The sequence below is a fragment of the Mauremys reevesii genome, linkage group 6, assembly GCF_016161935.1.
Source record: "Mauremys reevesii isolate NIE-2019 linkage group 6, ASM1616193v1, whole genome shotgun sequence".
Lineage (NCBI taxonomy): Eukaryota > Metazoa > Chordata > Testudines > Geoemydidae > Mauremys > Mauremys reevesii.
The window spans coordinates 35,290,546-35,312,066 of record NC_052628.1 but is presented as its reverse complement, the minus strand read 5'-3'; the positions used below and the strand labels follow the sequence as shown (position 1 = coordinate 35,312,066).

The window sequence follows — 21,521 nt, the reverse complement described above, 5'->3', positions numbered from 1 at the left end:
AATAAAAATCCCATGGCATCGAGTCTCAGAGCCAGGGTCAGCTGATTCGGGTTCTCGGGTCTCGAGCTGAGGGGCTAACAATAGCAGTGTAGATGTTTGGGCTTGGCTGGAGCCTGGGCTGTGAGACCCACTCCTTCGCAGAGTCTCAGAACCCAGGCTCCAGCCCAAACATCTCCGCAGTTTTATAGCCCTGCAGCCCACATCCTGTGAGCCTGAGTAAGCTGACCTGGGACAGCTGCAGCTGTGCCACAGTTCTTTTATTGCAGTGTTGCCTTTGGGACTTATTCTCATTTACATTAAGGTCACTTTTCACTAGTCTGGAAGTGTAAAGGGGGCCTTAAAGTGTATCTAAGTGTAATTTACCCTAACTTTAAACCACTTTAAACTTCATACTTCCAGAGCAACATAAAGTAAACCATCTGTAAATGAGAAGCAGGCCCTATGTATCTCGATCTTTGAGCTTTCCTTTTGGAAGTGTTTCTGCACATTTGAAGTGTGGTCATTGTCAGAAAAGTGACTCTATAAAAATGGCACCTTCTTACTTGACACATCTCCTTCCTTTGCATCTTCAGGTCACATCTTCATATCTGACAAAAACAAGTTTGCACTTTGGTTAACACGATAGAGCTAATTCATCTGAGAACAACAAATTACACCCTTTTGTACTTCACAGGCCATGAGCAAACTTGCAAGTTAAGTCCTGATTACAGATATCTTTATTACTGGTAATGATGTAAGCACCAGAAAGAGCAGCTTGATTTTCAGATCCCAGTTTGAACTTCCAGGTGTGGCACTTTTTAAAGAAATAAAATCTATTGCATCATAAGTTAAGTAAGTAATTTCCCCCAGTTAGAAACAGAAGAAATGTGATTCCTCACAATGTTACTTTTACAAAGTCACCCTTCAGAATATAACAAAACTTCAGACAACAGACATTTCCAAAACTAAAGTGTGAACCAAAGAAAAAACAAGCAGTATTTTGACACGGGCTTGAAAAATATTCTGATTTTCTTGGGCTGTGTACATAAGGATGAGAGATGGTAATGTTTTAGCCTGAAGCCAGTATTTAAGGGTAAAATCTATCAATGCTCTTCTTGCCATAATCAGCTCAAGCTATTTTTTGTATTTATGTTACATAACTTCTAGAGCTGGTCAGAAATTTTCTGGAATAGAATGTTTTTTCTGTCAGAAAATGCCAGTTTGTTGAAATTTTGTATTCCTGCAGAAATGTTCTTCGAGAACACATTGGTTATAATGAAATTCTAACAGAAACCAGGCAGATTTTGGTTGGTTCTGCCTTCTTGGTTTCCTGCCAGCTTGCTCCGCTAGCTCCTTGGCAGCCTGCTAGTGCTTGCAACTGCCATTCCAGATTACCTGGCTCCAGGGCAGCCTGCCACACTGGCTGCCTCAGAGTGGGAGCTACCAGGACTTTCAGACTCTGGCAGTTCGGAAACCCTGGGAGCCCTGACTCCCTGCCTGCTGTTTCCAGAAGTATGAAACGAAATTTTGGAATTCACATTCTAAAGGAAATACCTAAATTCATTTTTTCATTCTGATTCTGAACTTTTTTATTATTATTATTTTGGAATGTCCCATGGAATGCAATTCCAGTTTCTGGCCAGGTCTACTACTTTCTTTTTATGTTAATGGTTACCTCCCTATACATTGTTGGCTGAGGGGGGATGATGCAGCCACAAACTACCCTCAAAGTCTATTCAGAAATAATGAAACAACCTTTGGAATAGTGCAGTGATTCATACAGTTGAACTTCATTTCTTGTTCAGTTGTTGTTTTTAATTTCTGATAATTATTAGTCTCCACATTTAGCTTAAAAAAGACAGAATGATAATGGAAGGGTTATAGTGTACACAAAATCAATCTTAACCACTAAGATCGACAAAAAATATATAATTTTAGTAAGTATGGAAAATGCCCTTCAGAGTTATTTTTTTCTCCCTTTCTTCAAAGACAAACAACATGAAGTGGAAATCCCTTCTCCAACACAGAAAGAGAAAGAGAAAAAGAAGAGGCCTATGTCCCAGATCAGTGGAGTGAAAAAACTGATGCACAGCTCTAGTTTAACTAATTCCAGTATCCCCAAATTCGGTGTTAAAACCGAACAAGAAGATGTTCTTGCCAAGGTAAGGAAAATTTAACCTGTTCTCTACCAAGACCTTAGAAACTTACCATGCAATTTACTGAAGTTTTCAGGTTGTCAAACAGACGTCAGTGTTTTATCCCATACTCTTTCCACACCCTTTGATTACAAGGGCTAACGCCAGATTCTGATCTCACTTAGGCAAGTATAAATCAAGAACACTGAAAAAATGAAGTGAGTGTATAGTAAACTTCTGTTCCAACAGGAGCACAGTGGAAATTTTTTCTATCTGAGAAGTACATAACGTAAAATAAACCAGCGTTGTATGTGTATTAATAAGGTTCTTATGCATAAATCATCAGCAACATAAAAAGCAAACTTTCATTTGAGCACTGTCATAGGGTTTAGTATATTATTTTCACAATGGTTCATCCAATTTGTTAGCTTGAATCTTCATGACTCTGCTGTTGAAGGTATTTCAAACAAAAAATAATTGGAAAATTAAGTATTTGATTTAAAAGTTTATTTTGCTTAATTTCATTCTAGGAACTAGAAGATGTGAACAAATGGGGCCTGCACGTTTTCAAAATAGCAGAACTATCTGGAAACCGACCTCTGACAGTCATCATGCATACCATTTTCCAGGTGGGAAAGATGGAAGCAGCACTAGTGCTCTTTATTCATCAATTGTTATGTTTCTTATAAACTTAATTGTTTTCATCTTCCTTCCTCCAGGAACGGGATATGTTAAAAACATTTAAAATTCCAGTAGACACTTTAGTAACTTACTTGATGACCCTAGAAGACCATTACCATGCAGATGTGGCATATCACAACAACATACATGCTGCAGATGTCGTTCAGTCTACCCACGTACTGCTATCAACCCCAGCTTTGGAGGTAAATCCACATATCCATGGAAGAGGGGAGAGGGAAACACACGCATGTAAAATATCAAAAACTCTTCTAAGCTAAATGTAAACGATCCCAGTGTCTGTAAGACAGTATGTTTTTTGTAATATAGTTTCATGAGACTTTCTCTTCTCAGGGAATTTAGTGATGACTCAAGTTTATTTACTTGGATTTGTCCAGTGACTAGCGCTAAATCAACCACATTCTGTTGGTAACGTGGTAACCTGCTTTCACCATCTACTTTTAACTACAGGTCATGTCCTGTCATTTCCCATGTGGAGTTCTCATTGAAACCAATGGGAATTATACAGAAAAGGCGATGACAGGATGTGTTTCCCGAAGTAATATAATGCAGTGTTTTTGGTTTTTTCACTGATACATTTTTTGTCCACAAGACTACATTTATATTTTTCTGCTTCTCTAAACTGAATTTCTCTAACATTTGCTTCAGTGTAACATTCAATACTCAGGCAGTGTTAAACCCATGTTAGATCCTTAATGGGTTGTCTTATTTTGTTTAAAAAAACCTTGAAATCCAGACTTTTTTAAAATGAATCCTCTTTATCTGAGCTGTTTAAAAGAGAGCTTAAGCCACTGAGGTGAAAGGAAGCTAGAGAAACATTGGAATCTCTCTCCTCTTTTATTATAAGACTATGATTAAGCCTAACTTACATCTTACTTTGAAACTCCAGTAATTCAAAAGGATTTGCATCCACTTAGACCAGGTTTCCATTTTGGCCCTCTGGCTCATAGGTGCTGAATGCCTTCTCCCTCCCTCACCTTCCCCTTGAAGTGAATGAACAGGGAGAGCTCTAGAGATCTCTGAGAGGTCTGTTGGCTCCTAAAGGAATCAGTCCTCTTGGAGAAGATTTCCCTCATGGCAAGGAGGAGGTTCAGCTTCTGTTCATAAATGGAGCTGCATTACCACTTGCTCCAGTGGGCAGCCAAACTGATTGTCAGTAGCATTACTTGATCTGTTGAGTCAGCTATCCTTCAGAGTCTTGTTTTCAGCAGTGTTTGAGCCAGTAAAATACTAATATTCCCCTACATACTGTTATTGACTAGTTTATTTTCATAATGGCTTCTAAAAGGAGAATCAGTACATTGTAGGATGTATACCTTGCAGCTAACAGACATAATAAATCATAACCATTCTCTCTTAATATCATTTAGGAGGCATGCTCCTTTTTAACATCACCAATACATATTATATGTTGATAATGAAATATAAGCATGCTTAATGCAACATAAATATACTACCTGGGGTAACACTGTAGTGTATAATAATTAGTTAGGCCAAAAATTTCAGACTTGGGTACGTGCTAAGATTTAGGCACCTATCTATATTTAGTGATCTAAATACAAATGACCTTATTTATGGAGAGATGCTGAAAAACCCACAATTGTCTCATTCTATTGAATTCAGTGGTGCTTTCAGTGCTCAGGACCTCTACAAAACAGGCACTTTTATGGAAGTACCTGTCGATTCCCAAATTTGAAATGTCTTGTATATGTAAAGGACTATTTTCCAAAACTTTGTGAGGATTATATTTAAATAACTTTTTGAAGTTCCTGTTCTATTTAAACTATGTTGAAAGATGTTTTTGTTTGTTTTATTTTTTGAAATATGAATTTTGAAGGAGAAAAAAAATCAGTGTACTGTCCTTTTACTGAAAAGGCAGTTTCCTTGGTTAGTAATTATTGTTTCTATTGTATGGTTTTTCAGGCAGTGTTCACTGATCTGGAGATTCTTGCAGCAATTTTTGCCAGTGCAATACATGATGTTGATCACCCTGGGGTTTCAAACCAATTTCTTATCAACACAAGTAAGTGTGTGTTTGTTTGTTTGTTTGTAATATTTACAGTTTCTACTTGGTATCCTGTAAGATATGTGCATAGAAAATGAGAAGCACAAGCTTTTCCACTTCATACCCTTCTCTTACCTTTTCTTAGAATATACACGTGTTTGTATTTTAATCTGATAGTCATTCTGCAAGTAATTTAACCCTAGACATATACTCAAAGGGTGCAGGAGTTACTAGGTGGATGAACTCTAGCAGTGTCACCCACTAGGGGCAGAATGGTGGTAGTTCTCCTGAAATAAGTGGAAGTTATGTAAGGTTTCTATTAAATAAGAAAAAAAATGGGTAAGAGCTGTAGCTCACCAGAAATATCAAGGTTGAAATTACATTGAGGGTCTGAGAAAGCAAGGGGGAAAAATCAAGAAAATGGAATCATGTCTGTGGGTGCATCTTTAACCCATCTTCATACATGTTAGTAGATACTGTAGGTAATTTCTGCATTGACTGACTCTGTTGCACCAGTGCTACAATGCCATGACCCAGCAGTCTGAGGGAGCGTGTTCCAGCTTTGACTTTTTTGCTGTTATAAGTTCAAATCAGACCCTGATCATTATTTGAATTTATTTTTATGTGCTTTAATGGCCTGCGGGCTACCCTATAGTGAAATGCAAATTGGTGACTCATCCACAAGGAGGAGGATTGGGGATGTCACAGAAGTTTCAAAGTTGTATTGCTAGCAAGTGCAACATAGGAACAATACAATACAACAGCGCAACATAGGAACAAAGTGAACTAGGCTTAGTGTGCAAAAAAGCACTTAATATTAAATCTCCCAAGATGTAAACAAACCATTTTGTGGGTACACTCAATGATAACACACTATTATGAGGGCATGGAACTGCTATAGAATGAGAAGAATTTAGTTTAATTTAAGTAAAAGCATTTAAATCTGGGAATTATTTTTATTCATTTCTGGGGAGGTTGCTGAATTTTTGTGAGATTATCATTGGGTGATTGACCAACTCAAGGGACTGATAGTGGTATATAAAGCTCTTTACTTCTGGGTAAACAGTTCAAATCCAGCCCAACTATTTATATAGTTATTCAGTGACTTATAAGAAATGAGACAATCACTTTAGTCCAGTCACCACTGGACAAGATGCCACATTACATTTGGCACTAATTGGCACTCTTGTTGGCAGGCTAAAGAGAGGCCAAGGATTTCAGGGCAATGGAGACTGCACAACACTGTCTCTCCCCCCAGGATAGTGTTCCCTGCCAGTTAGGTTGGAGGTACATTGCCATGACACCATATAGAAGTCTGTACTGTCACTACATGTGTTTTATTCACTCTGTGGATAAACAGAGAATGCCAGTCTCCAAAAAGGTTCTCACTGGAGCTCTTTTTACAAGTATTAAATTCAGTGGGGACTCAGACTTTAAAAGGATTAGAGAAAAACAGTAGAAAATGCATCACCATCTTTGGGGACAAAGACACTCCCCCAAACAGAGGAACAGTTCATCTAAAAAAGCAGCAAAGAGTCCTGTGGTACCTTATAGACTAACAGACGTTTTGGAGCATGAGCTTTCGTGGGTGAATACCCACTTCGTCGGATGCATGTCGTCTACATGCTTCGTCTACATGCATCCGACGAAGTGGGTATTCATCCACAAAAGCTCATGCTCCAAAACGTCTGTTAGTCTATAAGGTGCCACAGGACTCTTTGCTGCTTTTACAGATCCAGACTAACACAGCTACCCCTCTGATACTTGACAGTTCATCTAAAAGTATATATACTGATTTATGGCACCCAAAATGTCTGCCACTGACCAGGAGGGATGTGGCTAGGGCACTGAGAGGAGATACAGCCTCTCTGCATCCCCTGACCAGCCTCTTTGGCAAAGGTCCCTTGGAGCTGTGGGGAATTAAGGTGCTCCCCCTCAATCGTAATCCCTGAGGGAGAGCAACTATATAAAGCCATACTTTTCTTCAATCTTTTCTCACAAACATACCGGGAGCCGCTAACAAGATTGTTATATTGAATAACATGTGGGTACTTTCCCCTTCTTCCACAGCAATTACAAATGTTAACAAAATCAAACCACCCACAGGACCTCAACCTTTCTGAGTAACAGTAGTGTTGAGCACTCCTTACAGCCTTGGCTTCCAGAAAGGCTGATTTTCCTACAATTTTCCACGTTCCTTCTTGGAAAAATAGCAAATAAACACGCTTACAGAATTTTCTGGGAAAGATGAAAGGGCTGTTGGTTGACAAACAAGGTCTTTTTCTTCTCTGCTATTATGGCTTTTCTGCCTTCAAGGCAAAGAAAGGTAGAGGAAGGATTTCCTGAATCACAAGATTCACGTGTTCGGTACAGGAGAGTGAGACAGCAGGAGAATACATAATGAGGCTCCTTAAATCTAAACACAAGAGCCTTCATGTGCAACCCCATTGAGCTGAAGGGATTTTAGACTACAGTGTCTATAAAAGAACATAACGAGGACAAAGAGTAGAATAGACTGATGCACAGCTAGATTTAGGATACAGAAACTGTAATAAACAGAAATTAATGTCAATAAATGACAAGTGTGATTGCATACAAAGTATTCTTTTTCAATAATGCAATCGTTATAGGCCATATACTCAAAGGCATGTAAATGGTTGTGTGTATAAAATCCAGCTGTGCTCCTACGTAAATGGAATAAAATATGCTCTTCATTTCCAAAGTAGGCTGGTTAATCGGCCTAAGTAGATGCATGCAGACTTTTGCATATATCTAAGTACAAGTTGTTCCTGGATGTTGCTAAGAGGGTACATGAGCCCCTTTATTTTCACTGCTATATAGACTGAGCTAAGAATACTCACATTTGAAAAGGAAGCATCCTGTCACTAGTAGTGAGTTGCATGCAATTCAGTTATTGGGCCAGGTCACTGCTTAGGGCTTTCAAGCCATATGGCTCTCCAAGAGAATACTGAGAAGCACCGCTGGTATTATCCTGTCACCGTCCTCCCAAAACATGCTGTTTTCATATACTAATGGCCCTTTTATTCCTCAGAGTGCCTGAGATTGTTGAGGTGCATAAATTGAAAATTAAGCTGTTTGCTACATGCTTAAACCAGGTCAAATCCTTAGCTTTGTTTTCCTGGCTCTGAGTTGTAGGCAGATGCGAGTTAACTTTAATAATGTTGTGTTGGAAGGTGTGAGTGCCATATTTTCCATCTGATTTGGTGCACGTTTGATGGGTTCTGAAAGTACCAATCTGATTCTTTATGCTTGTTCCCCATATTCTGCCTCAGTTTGTTAGGGTTTTCTGGAGTTTTAAGTTTACTTCACCAGTTCCGATAGTCTCTGAGTTACACAAAGCTTGTTTCTGTGCAAGCCAATACAGATAGTTAAAATATGGAAGGAACAAAAGTGTATCTGTAAATCCTGTTATAAATATTATGAACTCACTTTTCTGCGTTACCATCTCATGAGATTCCAAATGGTAAATCTAGGAAGGGGTTAGTTTGACTTGCAGCCTGCAGGAATACAGAGAAGGACTGTTGTAAATATTAGAGTAATATGTGCTTTTCAACTGTCTTGGGAATCTGAAAAATCAAAAAATAACCTGGGGGGAAACACAAGCTTTGTTAACATTCTGCCTCGTGACTGTCTTGCAGACTCTGAGCTTGCCTTGATGTACAATGACTCATCGGTATTGGAGAACCATCATTTAGCTGTGGGTTTCAAGTTGCTACAGGAGGAGAATTGTGACATTTTCCAGAATTTGACCAAAAAACAAAGACAATCACTGAGGAAAATGGTCATTGACATTGTGAGTTACAGCTTGAATTTCCCATTTCTAATGCATTCAGAGTGCATTAACAAAACAAACCTTAGATAGTTTTCTGCTATATTATATACACTTAGGCACATAATGCAGGAAATGCAGTGAAAATTGCATTATGTATAAAGCATGTATGTTGGGCTTCTTTTGAGTTAAAACTAAAGGCTGGCACAACCAACAGCCTTTACGGCATGGGGAACCCTAGTTAGGAAAAAAAAGTATATAGTCATATGTGTGGATCATGGTTCCCCCCCATACCTCTTGCCAAAAAAACAATAACATAAACCTGTATCTCTTTGTGATTTGGTGCCTGTCATATTCAAATATTGAAAAAAAATCATTCAGTCATGTTAGTTACTAATGCTTTGTCTTCCCCATCAAGGTGCTTGCAACAGACATGTCTAAACATATGAATCTGTTGGCTGATTTGAAAACTATGGTTGAAACCAAGAAAGTGACAAGTTCTGGGGTTCTACTTCTTGATAACTATTCAGACAGAATTCAGGTAAGATCATCCATGCTGAAAAATAGTCACTAGCCTTCATTTACTAGGTTTGTCTCCCCAGTCCTACGTGGGTATTTGTCTCATTTAATTCTGTCCCCATTCTCACCTCATTACACTCTCCCTTTCCTTTCAAACGTGTTCATTAGCCACAAGTGCCATATTTCCATTCAATATCACATTCTGTTGGGCATTGACCAGCTCTTTGGTTGAGCTTTGAGCTAGGAAACGATTTTTTCTGGGTTTAATTTGCTATGGCCTAACCTCTAAGCATCTTTGAATCAGTCTTGCACTTAAACATTTTCTACCTCTTAATATAGACAGAAGCTGTAGAAGTGAGATAATTTGTGGCTATTAATGGAAGTGTGAAAAACACACATAGGCACATCCAGCTTTTGGTGTACAGAATAAATGCTGCGCTACCTGTATTTTCAAGATTCTGTTTCGCAGCCACCAAATGTGTAAATGGAAAAAAGAGCCTTTCGTCTCTAGTGTTAATAACACAGGAGGTGTTCAGTAGATAATATATATTTGTCCATTTTAGGTTTTACAGAATATGGTACACTGTGCAGATCTAAGCAATCCAACCAAGCCACTCCAGCTGTACCGCCAGTGGACGGACAGAATAATGGAAGAGTTCTTTCGTCAGGGAGACCGGGAAAGAGAGAGGGGCATGGAGATAAGTCCCATGTGTGATAAGCACAATGCATCTGTAGAGAAATCACAGGTAATCCATTTGAATAAGTAATGAGATAACATGCCAATACATTCTAATAGATAAACTTGGATCTTAGCCACTTGATTTGTTTTATTTGCATGGGTTTCTGGATGTATGTTGTTGAATTTTTTCCCCCTTTAATTAATTCCGCTTTTAAGAGGAGTTGAGATTTCCTATAATTAAAAATAGCTGTGTGTGGGCCAAAGAGCTCCAGCATGGCACTGTTCTGTAATGTGGGATGTGCTATAAGGAGGAATACAATACATCTTTTCATTAAGCTTCCCTTTAATAGCACAATCGTATGTAAAATAGCAGTTCAGCTTAAGAGATAAGAATAAGTTGTTGGGAATTAGATTTAAAAATAAACCCTTTCCAATATCCATTTCCCATTAATACACAATAAAAAGCTACGGATTCAGCTTGGAGCACTGCAATCTGTTGAGAATGCTACAAAAGCCCATTTTCCGCATAGAATAGCACGGCTTCTTTTCAGCCTTCTTAAAGATAGGGTATCCAGCATGCCTGTTTCTGACAGTAGTATGCTCAGACATTGTACTCTATTCTTCTGGGAAGGAATGAACATCAGGAGCCTCTGTCCTAGCATCAAGAATTTCTATTTTGTTTTATAACCTATATGTGCATTTTTTTGGGGAATGAGGTACTCATCCTAATTTTGTATTGTGACATTACTTGGAACAGGTGGGGTTTATAGACTACATTGTTCATCCTCTCTGGGAGACATGGGCAGATCTTGTTCACCCTGATGCCCAGGATATCTTGGATACCCTGGAGGACAATCGTGAATGGTACCAGAGCACAATCCCTCAGAGTCCTTCTCCTGCACCTGATGACCAGGAAGAGGGTCGGCAGGGCCAAACTGAAAAATTCCAGTTTGAACTAACATTGGAGGAAGATGGTGAATCAGACACTGAAAAGGACAGTGGAAGTCAAGTGGAAGAAGACACCAGCTTCAGTGACTCCAAGACTCTTTGCACCCAGGACTCAGAATCCACTGAAATTCCTCTTGACGAGCAAGTAGGCGAAGAAGTGGAAGGGGAGGAGAGCCACCCAGAACCTTGCGTACTAGAGGAAGATCATTCTCCTGACACGTAACAGTGTGAAGACTCAGTTTCTTTCTCTCTGTCTCTTTGTCTCTCGCTCTCTCTTTTTTTTTAATTAGAAAATGGTTTCAAAGTGCATATCACATGCCACAACCATGGTCACACCTCACTGTCACCTGCCAGGACGTTTGTTGATCAAAACTGACCTTAATTACTCAGTTTGGCACTCAGGAATATTGTAACCACAATTTCACCTCCATGGCATGAGAGAGCAAAGGGGAAAACATCCATGAACAGCATCTTAATAAGATCTCCATTTGGCAGATTTGATTGAAGAAATCAGGTCTCTAAAGTGGTTTCAGAGGAATACAGCCTACCAGCAAAAGGCTGGTGTGCGTTGGGTGTTTTGTTTTGTTTTGTTTTTATTTACAAGCAAGGCATTGAGTAACATTCATCATCAGAGTTTTAAGAAAACAGCCAGAGAATGAACTGAGGTTCCTAATGGAAAACAAATGCACATGAATAATGGGACACAACATGAATCTGTTACCTGTAGGAAGATGAGCTGTGGAAATTGCATAGTTTTCTAATTTCAAGTCTTCCTAATACATGACTGAAAAAAAATAAAATAAAGTGTGACCAAGTGGGTTACACTGACCTCTGCATTTTGTATTATATGTAAAACAGAGATCTTTTGTAGAGCTTACTTTTATTATTAAATGTATTGAGGTATTATATTTAAAGAAAAAAACACCTTCAGAACTTCATCTGCCACTGGTTATTTTTTCCAAAGAGTAACTTGCAAGTTTTCAGTACAAATCTGTGCAACACTGGATAATACTTCTAGTTATCTAGTTATAGATTTTATTTTTAGTTTTGCACGTTAGATTTTTATAGCATTGATTTGAGCTATAAAAATCCATTGTTTTATATACCAATGACTTCCATGAAATATTTTTGTTTATGTTGCAGGAAACCCTTTCAGTAGGACGGAATTCATTTTATGTTTCTTTTTATTATAATTTTTTCAGACAAACAGCAGAAGTCTGCATTGTGCTTTTGTCCTCACAGTGGAGCTGACCCTGCAACCCCACCCTTACTCCCACAAGTAGTCCCACTGAAACCAATGGGACCACTCAAGTCAGGAATTGCAGGAGTGGGCCCATATGAAAAAGTGATGAACCATCTTTTTATATAAACATAACACTTCTCTTTGCTTAAAAAAATTAGTTCCATTAGAATATCACTCTGAGGCTGAGAACTGGAGATCACTAAATAAGAACAACCTATTTGCTGTGGCAAAAAAGTAGAATATTTCCTATTTAGTCTCCCTTAAAACTTATTTTGTGTCAGCAGTTCGGGCAGTAATTTCTGATTAGCTGGAGCACATGCTCACCTCAGAAGTGTGTGTGTGTCTTTAAAAAATAATCTTTAGCATATTTTTCAGAACTCCTTTTCCTTGCACGAAGAGCCAGATCATAAGGTTTTTTTAAAAAACAAGCCAGTAATGCTTGGAAAAGTTTGGATTCCCCCCCACATTACTTCACAATTTCAAAATGTTTCTCTTCCTATGTCCAAGTTGTGCTGAAAGGATCCTACTTTGAAATCTGATCAGTACCTAAGCAAGCCTTCAGTAACTTGGAAAGAAAAAGAGGTTTTATAGAGTCATGCTTGTCATTATGCATTTCTACTGATAGGTCATGTGTAGTGGGAAGGAATTTATCTCCTATGGTTGACTCTTTATTAAGACTAATTTTGATGAGTGAGATTGGGAAATAGTTGCCTAGGAAAATAAACAGATTCCTTCTGTCACAAATTCTGATCGAATGACAAGGCATAGGTGACTTTTTGACAAGATGAAATGGAAATGGCACTTATTTCCTTTGCTTGAGTTCAGTTGAGCCAGTGACTTTATAGGAAATGAACAAGGGGTATACCAATTTCAAAGATCTAGGATACAAACCCATTTAAAAAACTTTGGATAATGGTTTAGCTTTTAATGCATTTTGCATTTTTCTATCTCCAGGTTGTAGGTTTATCTGCCTTTAGCCCCGAAAGGGCTTTATCTGAGAAGATACCAAAGGGGGAAAGTGAATGGAGAGATTTCGCCATGCTGATAGGAGCGTCAGGCTCATTTCTTTCCCTCACCATCTCCCCCTAAGCTCCCACTCCCATCTAAAAATCCTTTCAATCCCCAAGAGTGCCTGGAATCTTAATAATGAAAAAAAGCAATATAAATTCCAAAAATCAATATGGACCTGAAAGGGTTTTACATCTGCACTAATTGAAAACAAATATGCTTAAAGAATATGCCACCATATTGTGAAATATACACCCATACACATGGACAATCAAATAGTAGAAAAAGATATGATTTCTTAGAGCCAGGGATCTAATGCACTGTACAATCTTTTTTTTTCTTTGCTGAAGTGTGCTTTAGCATTGCACACTGCTTTAAAAATAATACAATTTACAAGTGGCTTTACATGTTCTAAATATTTTTGCCATAAGAAAGTGCAATGAGTTGGGTACTGAATGGGTAAAAAAGAAAAACCTGCATTTGATTATAAGAGTACACTTTAGCTTGCAAGTTACAGTAATGCTGTGTTTGTTATTTTTAATTGGTTTTTTTTGCATTATTGTTAAAAATTATGAGCGAATACAGGTAGAACAAATTGCATTCAAAGGTTTTAAAAAAAACTTGAATGAAATGGATTTTACAGAAAGCTTCGACGATTCTTTTAAAATGCATTATTTATTTTATTTTGTGCCATGCATTTTTCTCACCAAATGACCTTACCTGTAATACAGTCTTGTTTGTCTCTGTTTACAACCATGTATTTATTGTAATGTACATACTGTAATGTTAATTGTAAATTATCAGTTCTTATTATAACATCATCCTTGACAGGTTGGTGTTGCTATATTTGGAAACTCTTGGTGAGAGAATGAATATTATGTATACATACTCCTTGTACATTTTTTCTCCTGTAATATATTCTATGTCACCTTAGAGCTTGTTTATGGAAGATTTGAGAAAAACTATAAAATACATAAAGATATATAAATAAAAAAGCTGCAGGTCTTTGGTCCCAGGGCTGTGCCTTAACTTTGAACAATATTTTCTTCTGTTTTGCTGCATTTGAAAGTAAGGTAGTTGTGGGGCTAGGGCTGGGCATTCTTGCAATATTTTTAGTCGTTAATTGATTTGGTCACTGGCACAAGCTAGTATGTACAATACTACAACCCGTTTTCATGCATGGCCCCATTTGAAAGTCAAACTTTTCTATACCTACAGTAGTGTAATTGCATTGTCTACCTGATTGTTTTCTTTCCACTTTTGAAGACTATAATCAGGGATTACTTCAGCCATTACCTGTTCCCTTTTTGAAGTTAACAGTCATTTGAAACAGTACTACACAAATGTGCTATACACACGGGACAGTTGTAATAACTCATTTGACTCTTAGGCACACAGGAAAATGAATTAATCAGAATTCATGTGCATTATTATTTTGACAACTGTCCTTCATGTTCCTTCCTTATTTAGATGTACAGGAAGTACAGTACAGTACTGTATAACCATAATCCATAGAGTAGTGCAAAAGACAACTTGAAATCTTGGAAATGTTTCCAACATTAATATTAGTGTTACAAGCAGCCAAAGCTTTCCTCTTTTGTAGATGTACCTTAGGCTTTTGTACACATGTGCATAGTGTAGATGCACTAGGTGTAAAGCACGACTGTAACCCTTTAAATAACACTAGTATTAGTTTTGCAGAATTGGCCTCTGCTAAGCATCCCTTCCCACTTAAACACCACAGTAGCCGTAGGCCAGTTAGGACTCCTGATAGCAATTAAGTTGCTAGTGTAAGATAGATACCTCTTTTCCATTCCATTGATGCCCAGCCCTTGTAACATGTGACTGTTCAGTGAAAGGAGAGATTCTTTTTCAAGGAAAAACAGAGCCTCCTTTTTGACACAAACTGTAGATTTTAGCAGCCCTGGCCCAAAGGAATTTGATTGCTTTTGTTTTAAACAGTATAAAAGGGACACTATAATAACAGAAATCCTGAACAATTTTTGTTATTGTTTTAATTTGGTTTTTCTTTTGGGTATGTCTTTAGACTGGCAACTTGTGTGAACATTGCAAATGATTAGTCTTTCAATGGTTTCTTAGCCTCTCTAACAGCCTATGGAGTAGTACTGTACATCAATACCTTCATATGAAATTTTTATATGCAATGGAAATAAAAGCATGGGTTGATTCTGCCTAGATCTTGTACTGGACTTTCTTTTGCAAATAAAGTTTATTGTACACAGTAAGTGCCATCAGTAACAACACATTTTAAGATACAAATGAATGCAATAAGAATTAGATTAGTACATTTCCAGGACCATATTATATACCGAATAACAAGAAGTAAATTAGGGAGGGTCAATTAAACAAAGAGGCTATCCCATCAAAGACAACGTTCCATAAAGGGTCTAATCCAGTAAGGTGCTAAACACTTCAAAAGACAGGGCTTGTTCTTGAGTCCATTGAAAATAGTTGAAATTTCTTCTGACTTCAGTGGAAGTAGGAACGGATCCAGAGAAAGAAAGGGCTCATCTTAAAAAGACCTGAGAACACTCTTGAGTTTCCTTAGTGGAGCTATAAATTTAGAGTTCCTCTAGTTAAATATTCACCAGACAACTCTAAATGGATGGTATCACAATGGTTGTTAAAGTACTGATCAAAAACCAACGCTAACTTCACTGAGGAAGAAATTCATAGATTTCAAGGCTAGACAGGACCATTGTGATCAGCCAATCTGACCGCCTGTGTAACACGGGCCATGGAGCTTCCCCAAAATAATGTCTAGAGCATAGTGTGTAGGGAAAAAGCCAATCTTAATTTAAAACTTGCCAGTAATGTAGAATTATCGCAACTCTTGGTAAATTGTTCCAATGGTTAATTGCCCTCACTGTTAAAAAATGGATGTCTTCCCGTCTGAATTTGTCTAGCTTCAGCCTCCAGCCTTGGCTAATTTTTTTGCTAGATTGAAGAACCAATTATCAAATATTTGTTCCCCAGGTAGGTACTTAAAAACTGTAATCAAGTCACCCCTTAACCTTCTCTTTGTTAAACTAAATAGATTGTTTCTTGAAGCCAGAGCGGTCCCGTCCATAGGGCAGACTGGAGATACCGCCCTGGGCCCCGCTCTTTGGAGGGCCCCACGCTTAAGAGGGACACGGGGGAAGGGCAGGGCGGCCTGGAGGGCTCGCGGGGGGCTTGGCGGCGGCAGTAGCAGGGATCAGGCCTGTGCCCCACACTCACCGGCCTGGCCGTTTATTTCTTTTTCTTGCCCGCAGCCACCCTAGGCTCGGGCTCAGTCTCTGCAGCAGCAGCAGCAAGTGACCCGGCGCCAGCCCGCTCTGCTCTGCCGGCTCCCAGCATTGCCTGCCACTGCAGGGTCTTAGCACACCCCCAACCACTAGTGCCAGAGCAAACTGACCCAGGCTCACCCTGACCCTGCCCTTCCACTTCAGATGACCCTTCCCTTTTCTGGTGGGACACTCCACCAGCACAGGGAGCCCCCTTGCCTCAGCACAAGTGAGTGCCAGCCAGTAGTCTCCATCATCCCTCGCCCATCGCCCAGCACTGGTGTCCCCCCAGTGCCCCACACCTCCCCCTTCCACTGCCCTTTCTCCCCTCTCCCAGCACTGAGTGGGGTCCTCCAATGCCACCTCCAGGTCAGGGCCAGCCCTTATCAACCCCTGCCTCAGGGTCCTCCTTGCATTTCAGCTCTCCAGCCTTGGGGGTCCCCTGCCCTGTAGTACCAGGACCTGGGATCCCACAACTCTGCTCTCTCCGCCATCCACCAGGACTGGGGTCCTCCAGCCATCTGCTTTTCTGCCTCTCCTCCCACTCCCAGCCCCCAGAGAAAACAGATCTTAGAGCCCCTCCTCCATGCTAGAGGGTTCTGGGGTCCCCCAGCACCAGGGCACATATAGGCCCTCCAAGAGCCACCCAGTTCCTGAGACATGGGCTCTCAGTGTTGTGAATGTATAATTACATTTTTTTAAAAATCCACTGAGGGTAGCGAGACCATATACACCCGGGAAGTGAGTCTGCTGCAAGGAAGTCCAGGAAGGTGGATATCAGAATGTAAGCGTCACGACACTGATCGTGATCGGTGAAGTTTTTTTTTTAATTATATGAACTTCATTATAATTGTAAAAAAGAAGTACAATATACTATAACAACATAATAATTATACAGCTGGGTGCTATCAATATTTAACCTGTGTCCAGCAGATGCTCTTGAAGTTCACTGTAACCAGATTTCACGGGTATAAAAAATGTTCGGGGGTGGGGAGTCTAGGAACGTCCCTGCTTGAGGCTATCACTATAACACTTGTTTTCTAATTCTTTAATCATACTCATGGGCTGTTCTGTGACCCCTCTCCAATTTACCAACCTCCTTGAATTGTGGCCACCAGAATGGAACAGTATTCCAGCAGTGGTCGCACCTGTCACAAATAACCTCTCTACCCCTAGTCAAGATTCCCCTATTTATGCATCCAACAATCACATTAATAATTTTGGTTACAGTGTCGCACTGGGAGCTCATGTTTATCTCTTTATCCACTATGGCCCCCAAATCTTTTGCAGTGACTCTGCCTCCCAGGCAAGAATCCCCCATGCTGTAAGTATGGCCCATAGTCTTTGTTTCTAGATGTATGGTTTTACATTTGACTGTCTTGAATCACATGTTGTTTAATTGCACCCATCTTACTAAGTGCATCCTGTATCAGTGACCAGTCCTCTTCATTATTTACCAATCCCCCAATTTTTGTGTCATCTGCAAACTTGATGATTTTGTTTTCTTCCAGGTCATTGATAAATAGTGTAGGACCAAGAACCAATCCCTGCAAGACCCCACCAGGTGCAAATACCTCCCTGAGCCAGCGGGGGGGGGGGGGGAATCCAACCCTTTATTTCTTTTCTTCTCTGAAGGAACCCTGTCAGTCTCTGTGCTGGTAATGCCAAGACTAGGCAAGCAGAAGAATAAGACCAAAATGAAGTCCCAGTGTTACAGCAGCCAGGTGCTACTGTTGGAGTTGAATATAGTTCTGAAACTGATAAGACAACTCTTCACTATTCTCAATTCAGTGCAATTCAGCCACTAACCTTTGCCATGACTAAAACAAAAAGTGACAGCTGGTAGGGAACACAGTGCTGATTGGACAACCCTTCAATTTATTTTCTAGCTGTGCACATTTTTGAGCCGGTTTGCCATATTCAAAAACATAACAAACCCCCTCAATGAGGGCTGAAGGAAAGTACCAGGATTCCTGCTGGCAAAAAAAGATGTCAGAGAAATCGGCAAATGTAACAAGGAAGAGGACAGGAAACTCAAGCAGCAGAGAGCAAAATAGTTGCAAAACCCACCATGGCCAGGGTGCAAATCTGTCTTCCAGCTACTCAGTGCCATTAAAGATAGTCCAGTGATAACAGCACTACCCTGGGACTTGGGTTCAAATGCTGCTGCACTGCAGACTTCTCTGCCTCAGTTCCCTATGCTTGTACTTCCCTTCTGCACAGGGTAGACCTGTAAAAATTAGGAAGCACTCAGACGCTATAGTAATGAGACCATATAAGCAAGTATGCTAGCTAGAAAACCAGAAGTACACATTAACCCAAAATTAACAGGGTTTCCATGGCAGTTCAAAAATATTGCTGTGTATAATACAGATTACAGCAGAGGTTTAAAGAATGTAAGAAACTCTGGAGGCAATATTATTAAGACTAAGGGCTTGTCTACAGGAACATTTCACTCATAACAAGTTGGGGTAGGAATCTACCCTGCACAAGCCTCTAATGGGCTGTGTGGACCTTGCAGATCTGCATTAACAGTTTGTTAATGTGATCTAGTCCTATTTCCAATGCTTGATGTGCATGCAAGTTACCCATTCATATTTTCCCAACCATAAACCAGTTTACTGCAACATCAATGCATGTTTTAGGTCATAACGCTCCAGTTTTTTTTTATGAAAGAATCTATTTTAAGCTGAACCATTCATTTTAACCATCTTTGTTGGGCTATTACTTCCGCATGTGCTAGCACAGTGAAGCGAACGCTGTTGGGTTTGAATCACTGCTCAGCAGCGCTAGCAGGCATGTGTCAAAGACCTTGCCTTAATGCCATCCTGTTTATCTCTCCCCTCAGAATGAGCTTAGGAGTTATTCAGCACGAGGACAGGAAATCAGGCTCAGGAGCATAGTTAAGCATCATATTGTACCATTCTGCTGCACTAACTCTGTGTCACACAGTATTAGTGTCATGTAATTAACCATATTTTTCTCATCCAGAATAAAAGAGAACAGTGTACTTGTGTGAGTGCCTTCTCCCTGTATGAATGGAGCCCAATCCAGCCCTTCTGAATGCAGGGTAATCAGACTTTCAAGCAGCATGAGTACTGGAATGCTGTTTCCTGTCTCACTTGTTCCAGCACCACTTTCCAGTTAAAGCGAATCATAGAATCATAGACTTACAGGTCAGAAGGGACCATTATGATGGTCTAGTCTGACCTTCTGCACAACACAGGCCACAGAATCTCACCCACCCACTCCTGTATCAAACGTGTCTGAGCCATTGAAGTCCGCAAATCATGGTTTAAAGACTTCAAGATGCAGAGAACCTTCCAGCAAGTGACCCAAGGCTGCAGAGGAAGGCGAAAACACCCCAGGGCCTCTGCCAATCTGCCCTGGAGAAAAATTCCTTCCCCGACCCCAAATATGGTGATCAGCTAAACCCTGAGCGTGTGGGCAAGACTCACCAGCCAGACACCCAGGAAAGTATTCTCTGTAGTAACTCAGATCCCACCCCATCACAAGTCATTGGGCATATTTACTACTAGTAGTCAAAGACAAATTAATTTTAATAATTAGGCTATCCCATTATACCATCCCCTCCATAAACTTATCAAGCTTAGTCTTGAAGCCAGCTATGTCTTTTGCCCCCACTACTCCCCTTGGAAGGCTGTTCCAGAACTTCACTCCTCTGATGGTTAGAAGCGTTTGTCTAATTTCAAGTCTAAACTTCCTGATAGCCAGTTTATATCCATTTGTTCTTGTGTCCTCATTGGTACTGAACTTAAATAATTCCTCTCCCTCCCTGGTATTTATTCATCTGATATATTTATAGAGAGCAATCATATCTCCCCTCAGCCTTCTTTTGGTTAGGCTAAACAAGCCAAGCTCTTTGAGTCTCCTTTCATATGACAGGTTTTCCATTCCTCGGATCATCCTAGTAGCCCTTCTCTGAACCTGTTCCAGTTTGAATTCATCCTGCTTAAACATGGGAGACCAGAACTGCACACAGTATTCCAGATGAGAATCACCAGTGCCTTGTATAATGGTACTAACAGCCATAGGCGGCAGGTTCGTATAATTTTTGGTGGTGCCCAAAATGGTGCCCCCCCCCGCTCTCACCCTGTAAGCCGATATAAAATGAAGCTACAATGCGTCGGCACCACAAGATTACAAGGGTCAATTAAAAGTGGAAAGTCAAAAGCAGCACTTGCCTGCTTCAATATATGGTATTAAATTTTGTTGCACCTGTTGTGACAAAGTGGGAATGTTCTTAATGTTTTCTCTGAATACTGTGTGGGTGCCTCAGTTTCCCCTGCAAGGTGCCAACTGACGGTGTTGGGGACAAAGAGATCAGGTGGCCTCCTTGTCCGGAAGAGACACACAGGCCAGATGAGGGAGTGTCAGTTTGGAGGTGGCTGGGGAAATGGGGAGAGGCCCAGAACTTGGGTCTGGGCTCCCCACCCCCAAAGATGGACCTGACTGAGGGGTCCTGTTTTCTGTACCTAAAAGCTCTGTTTTAGACTGTGATCCTGTCGTCTAATAAACCACCTGTTTTACCAGCTGGCTGAGAGTCAGGTTTACTGCAGAGTTGGGGTGCAGGGACCTCTGGTTGCCCCAGGACCTGCCTGGGCAGACTCACTGGGGAAAGCACACAGTGTGGAAGGGCATGCTGAATGCTCCGAGGTCAGACCCAGGAAGGTGTAAGCTTCTTGCCCTGGAGACAGTATGCTCAGAGAGAGGAGGCTCCCCGAGAGTCCTGACTGGCTTTGTATGGAGTAGTTCCAAAGCATCCCAGCATCCCCTTCCACACCATGCGCTTCCCGGAAGTCTGCACAGGCACTGACACTCCCTCCTCTGGCCTTTATCTCTTTTCCAGGAATTAGGAGGCCACCTGATCTCTTTGTTCTCCAACACCTTCAGTTGGCAGCTTGCAGGAGAGTGGCCCAGGCCATCAGTTGCCTGGAGACAGGGTTGCAGCCATTCTCTTTGCAGACAGCATCACACTGGCCCTGAACAGCTCTACAACAATCACACCCCCTTATCCCACCATCTAGATCCTTGAGAAATGCATATGGGAAACTGAGGCACCCACACAGTATTCAGAGAAGAACATTCCCACTTTGTAACACCTGTATACGATTAGTTATATACTTTAAAGGGGTGTAAAATAATCAAGTATTGTGCTAAACACAATGATACTCCAAACTGACCACCAAATTTAAGTTGCACGTTTTT

At 40.4% G+C, this 21,521-nt stretch overlaps 1 protein-coding gene across 16 annotated transcripts in view; it reads left to right on the top strand.

Moving 5' to 3' along the window:
• The window catches only part of PDE4D (phosphodiesterase 4D), a 1,085,833-nt gene extending 1,070,632 nt beyond the window's left edge, over positions 1-15,201 (top strand). For all 16 annotated transcript variants that reach the window (XM_039543145.1, XM_039543146.1, XM_039543150.1 and 13 more), the window contains 8 exons: positions 1,969-2,141; positions 2,645-2,743; positions 2,834-2,998; positions 4,737-4,836; positions 8,478-8,632; positions 9,027-9,149; positions 9,691-9,873; positions 10,564-15,201. In XM_039543145.1, coding sequence (XP_039399079.1) covers positions 1,969-2,141; positions 2,645-2,743; positions 2,834-2,998; positions 4,737-4,836; positions 8,478-8,632; positions 9,027-9,149; positions 9,691-9,873; positions 10,564-10,977 — 1,412 coding nt within the window. In that variant the 3' untranslated portion in view covers positions 10,978-15,201. The remainder of the gene's footprint in view (positions 1-1,968; positions 2,142-2,644; positions 2,744-2,833; positions 2,999-4,736; positions 4,837-8,477; positions 8,633-9,026; positions 9,150-9,690; positions 9,874-10,563) is intronic.
• Positions 15,202-21,521: the final 6,320 nt, after the last annotated feature.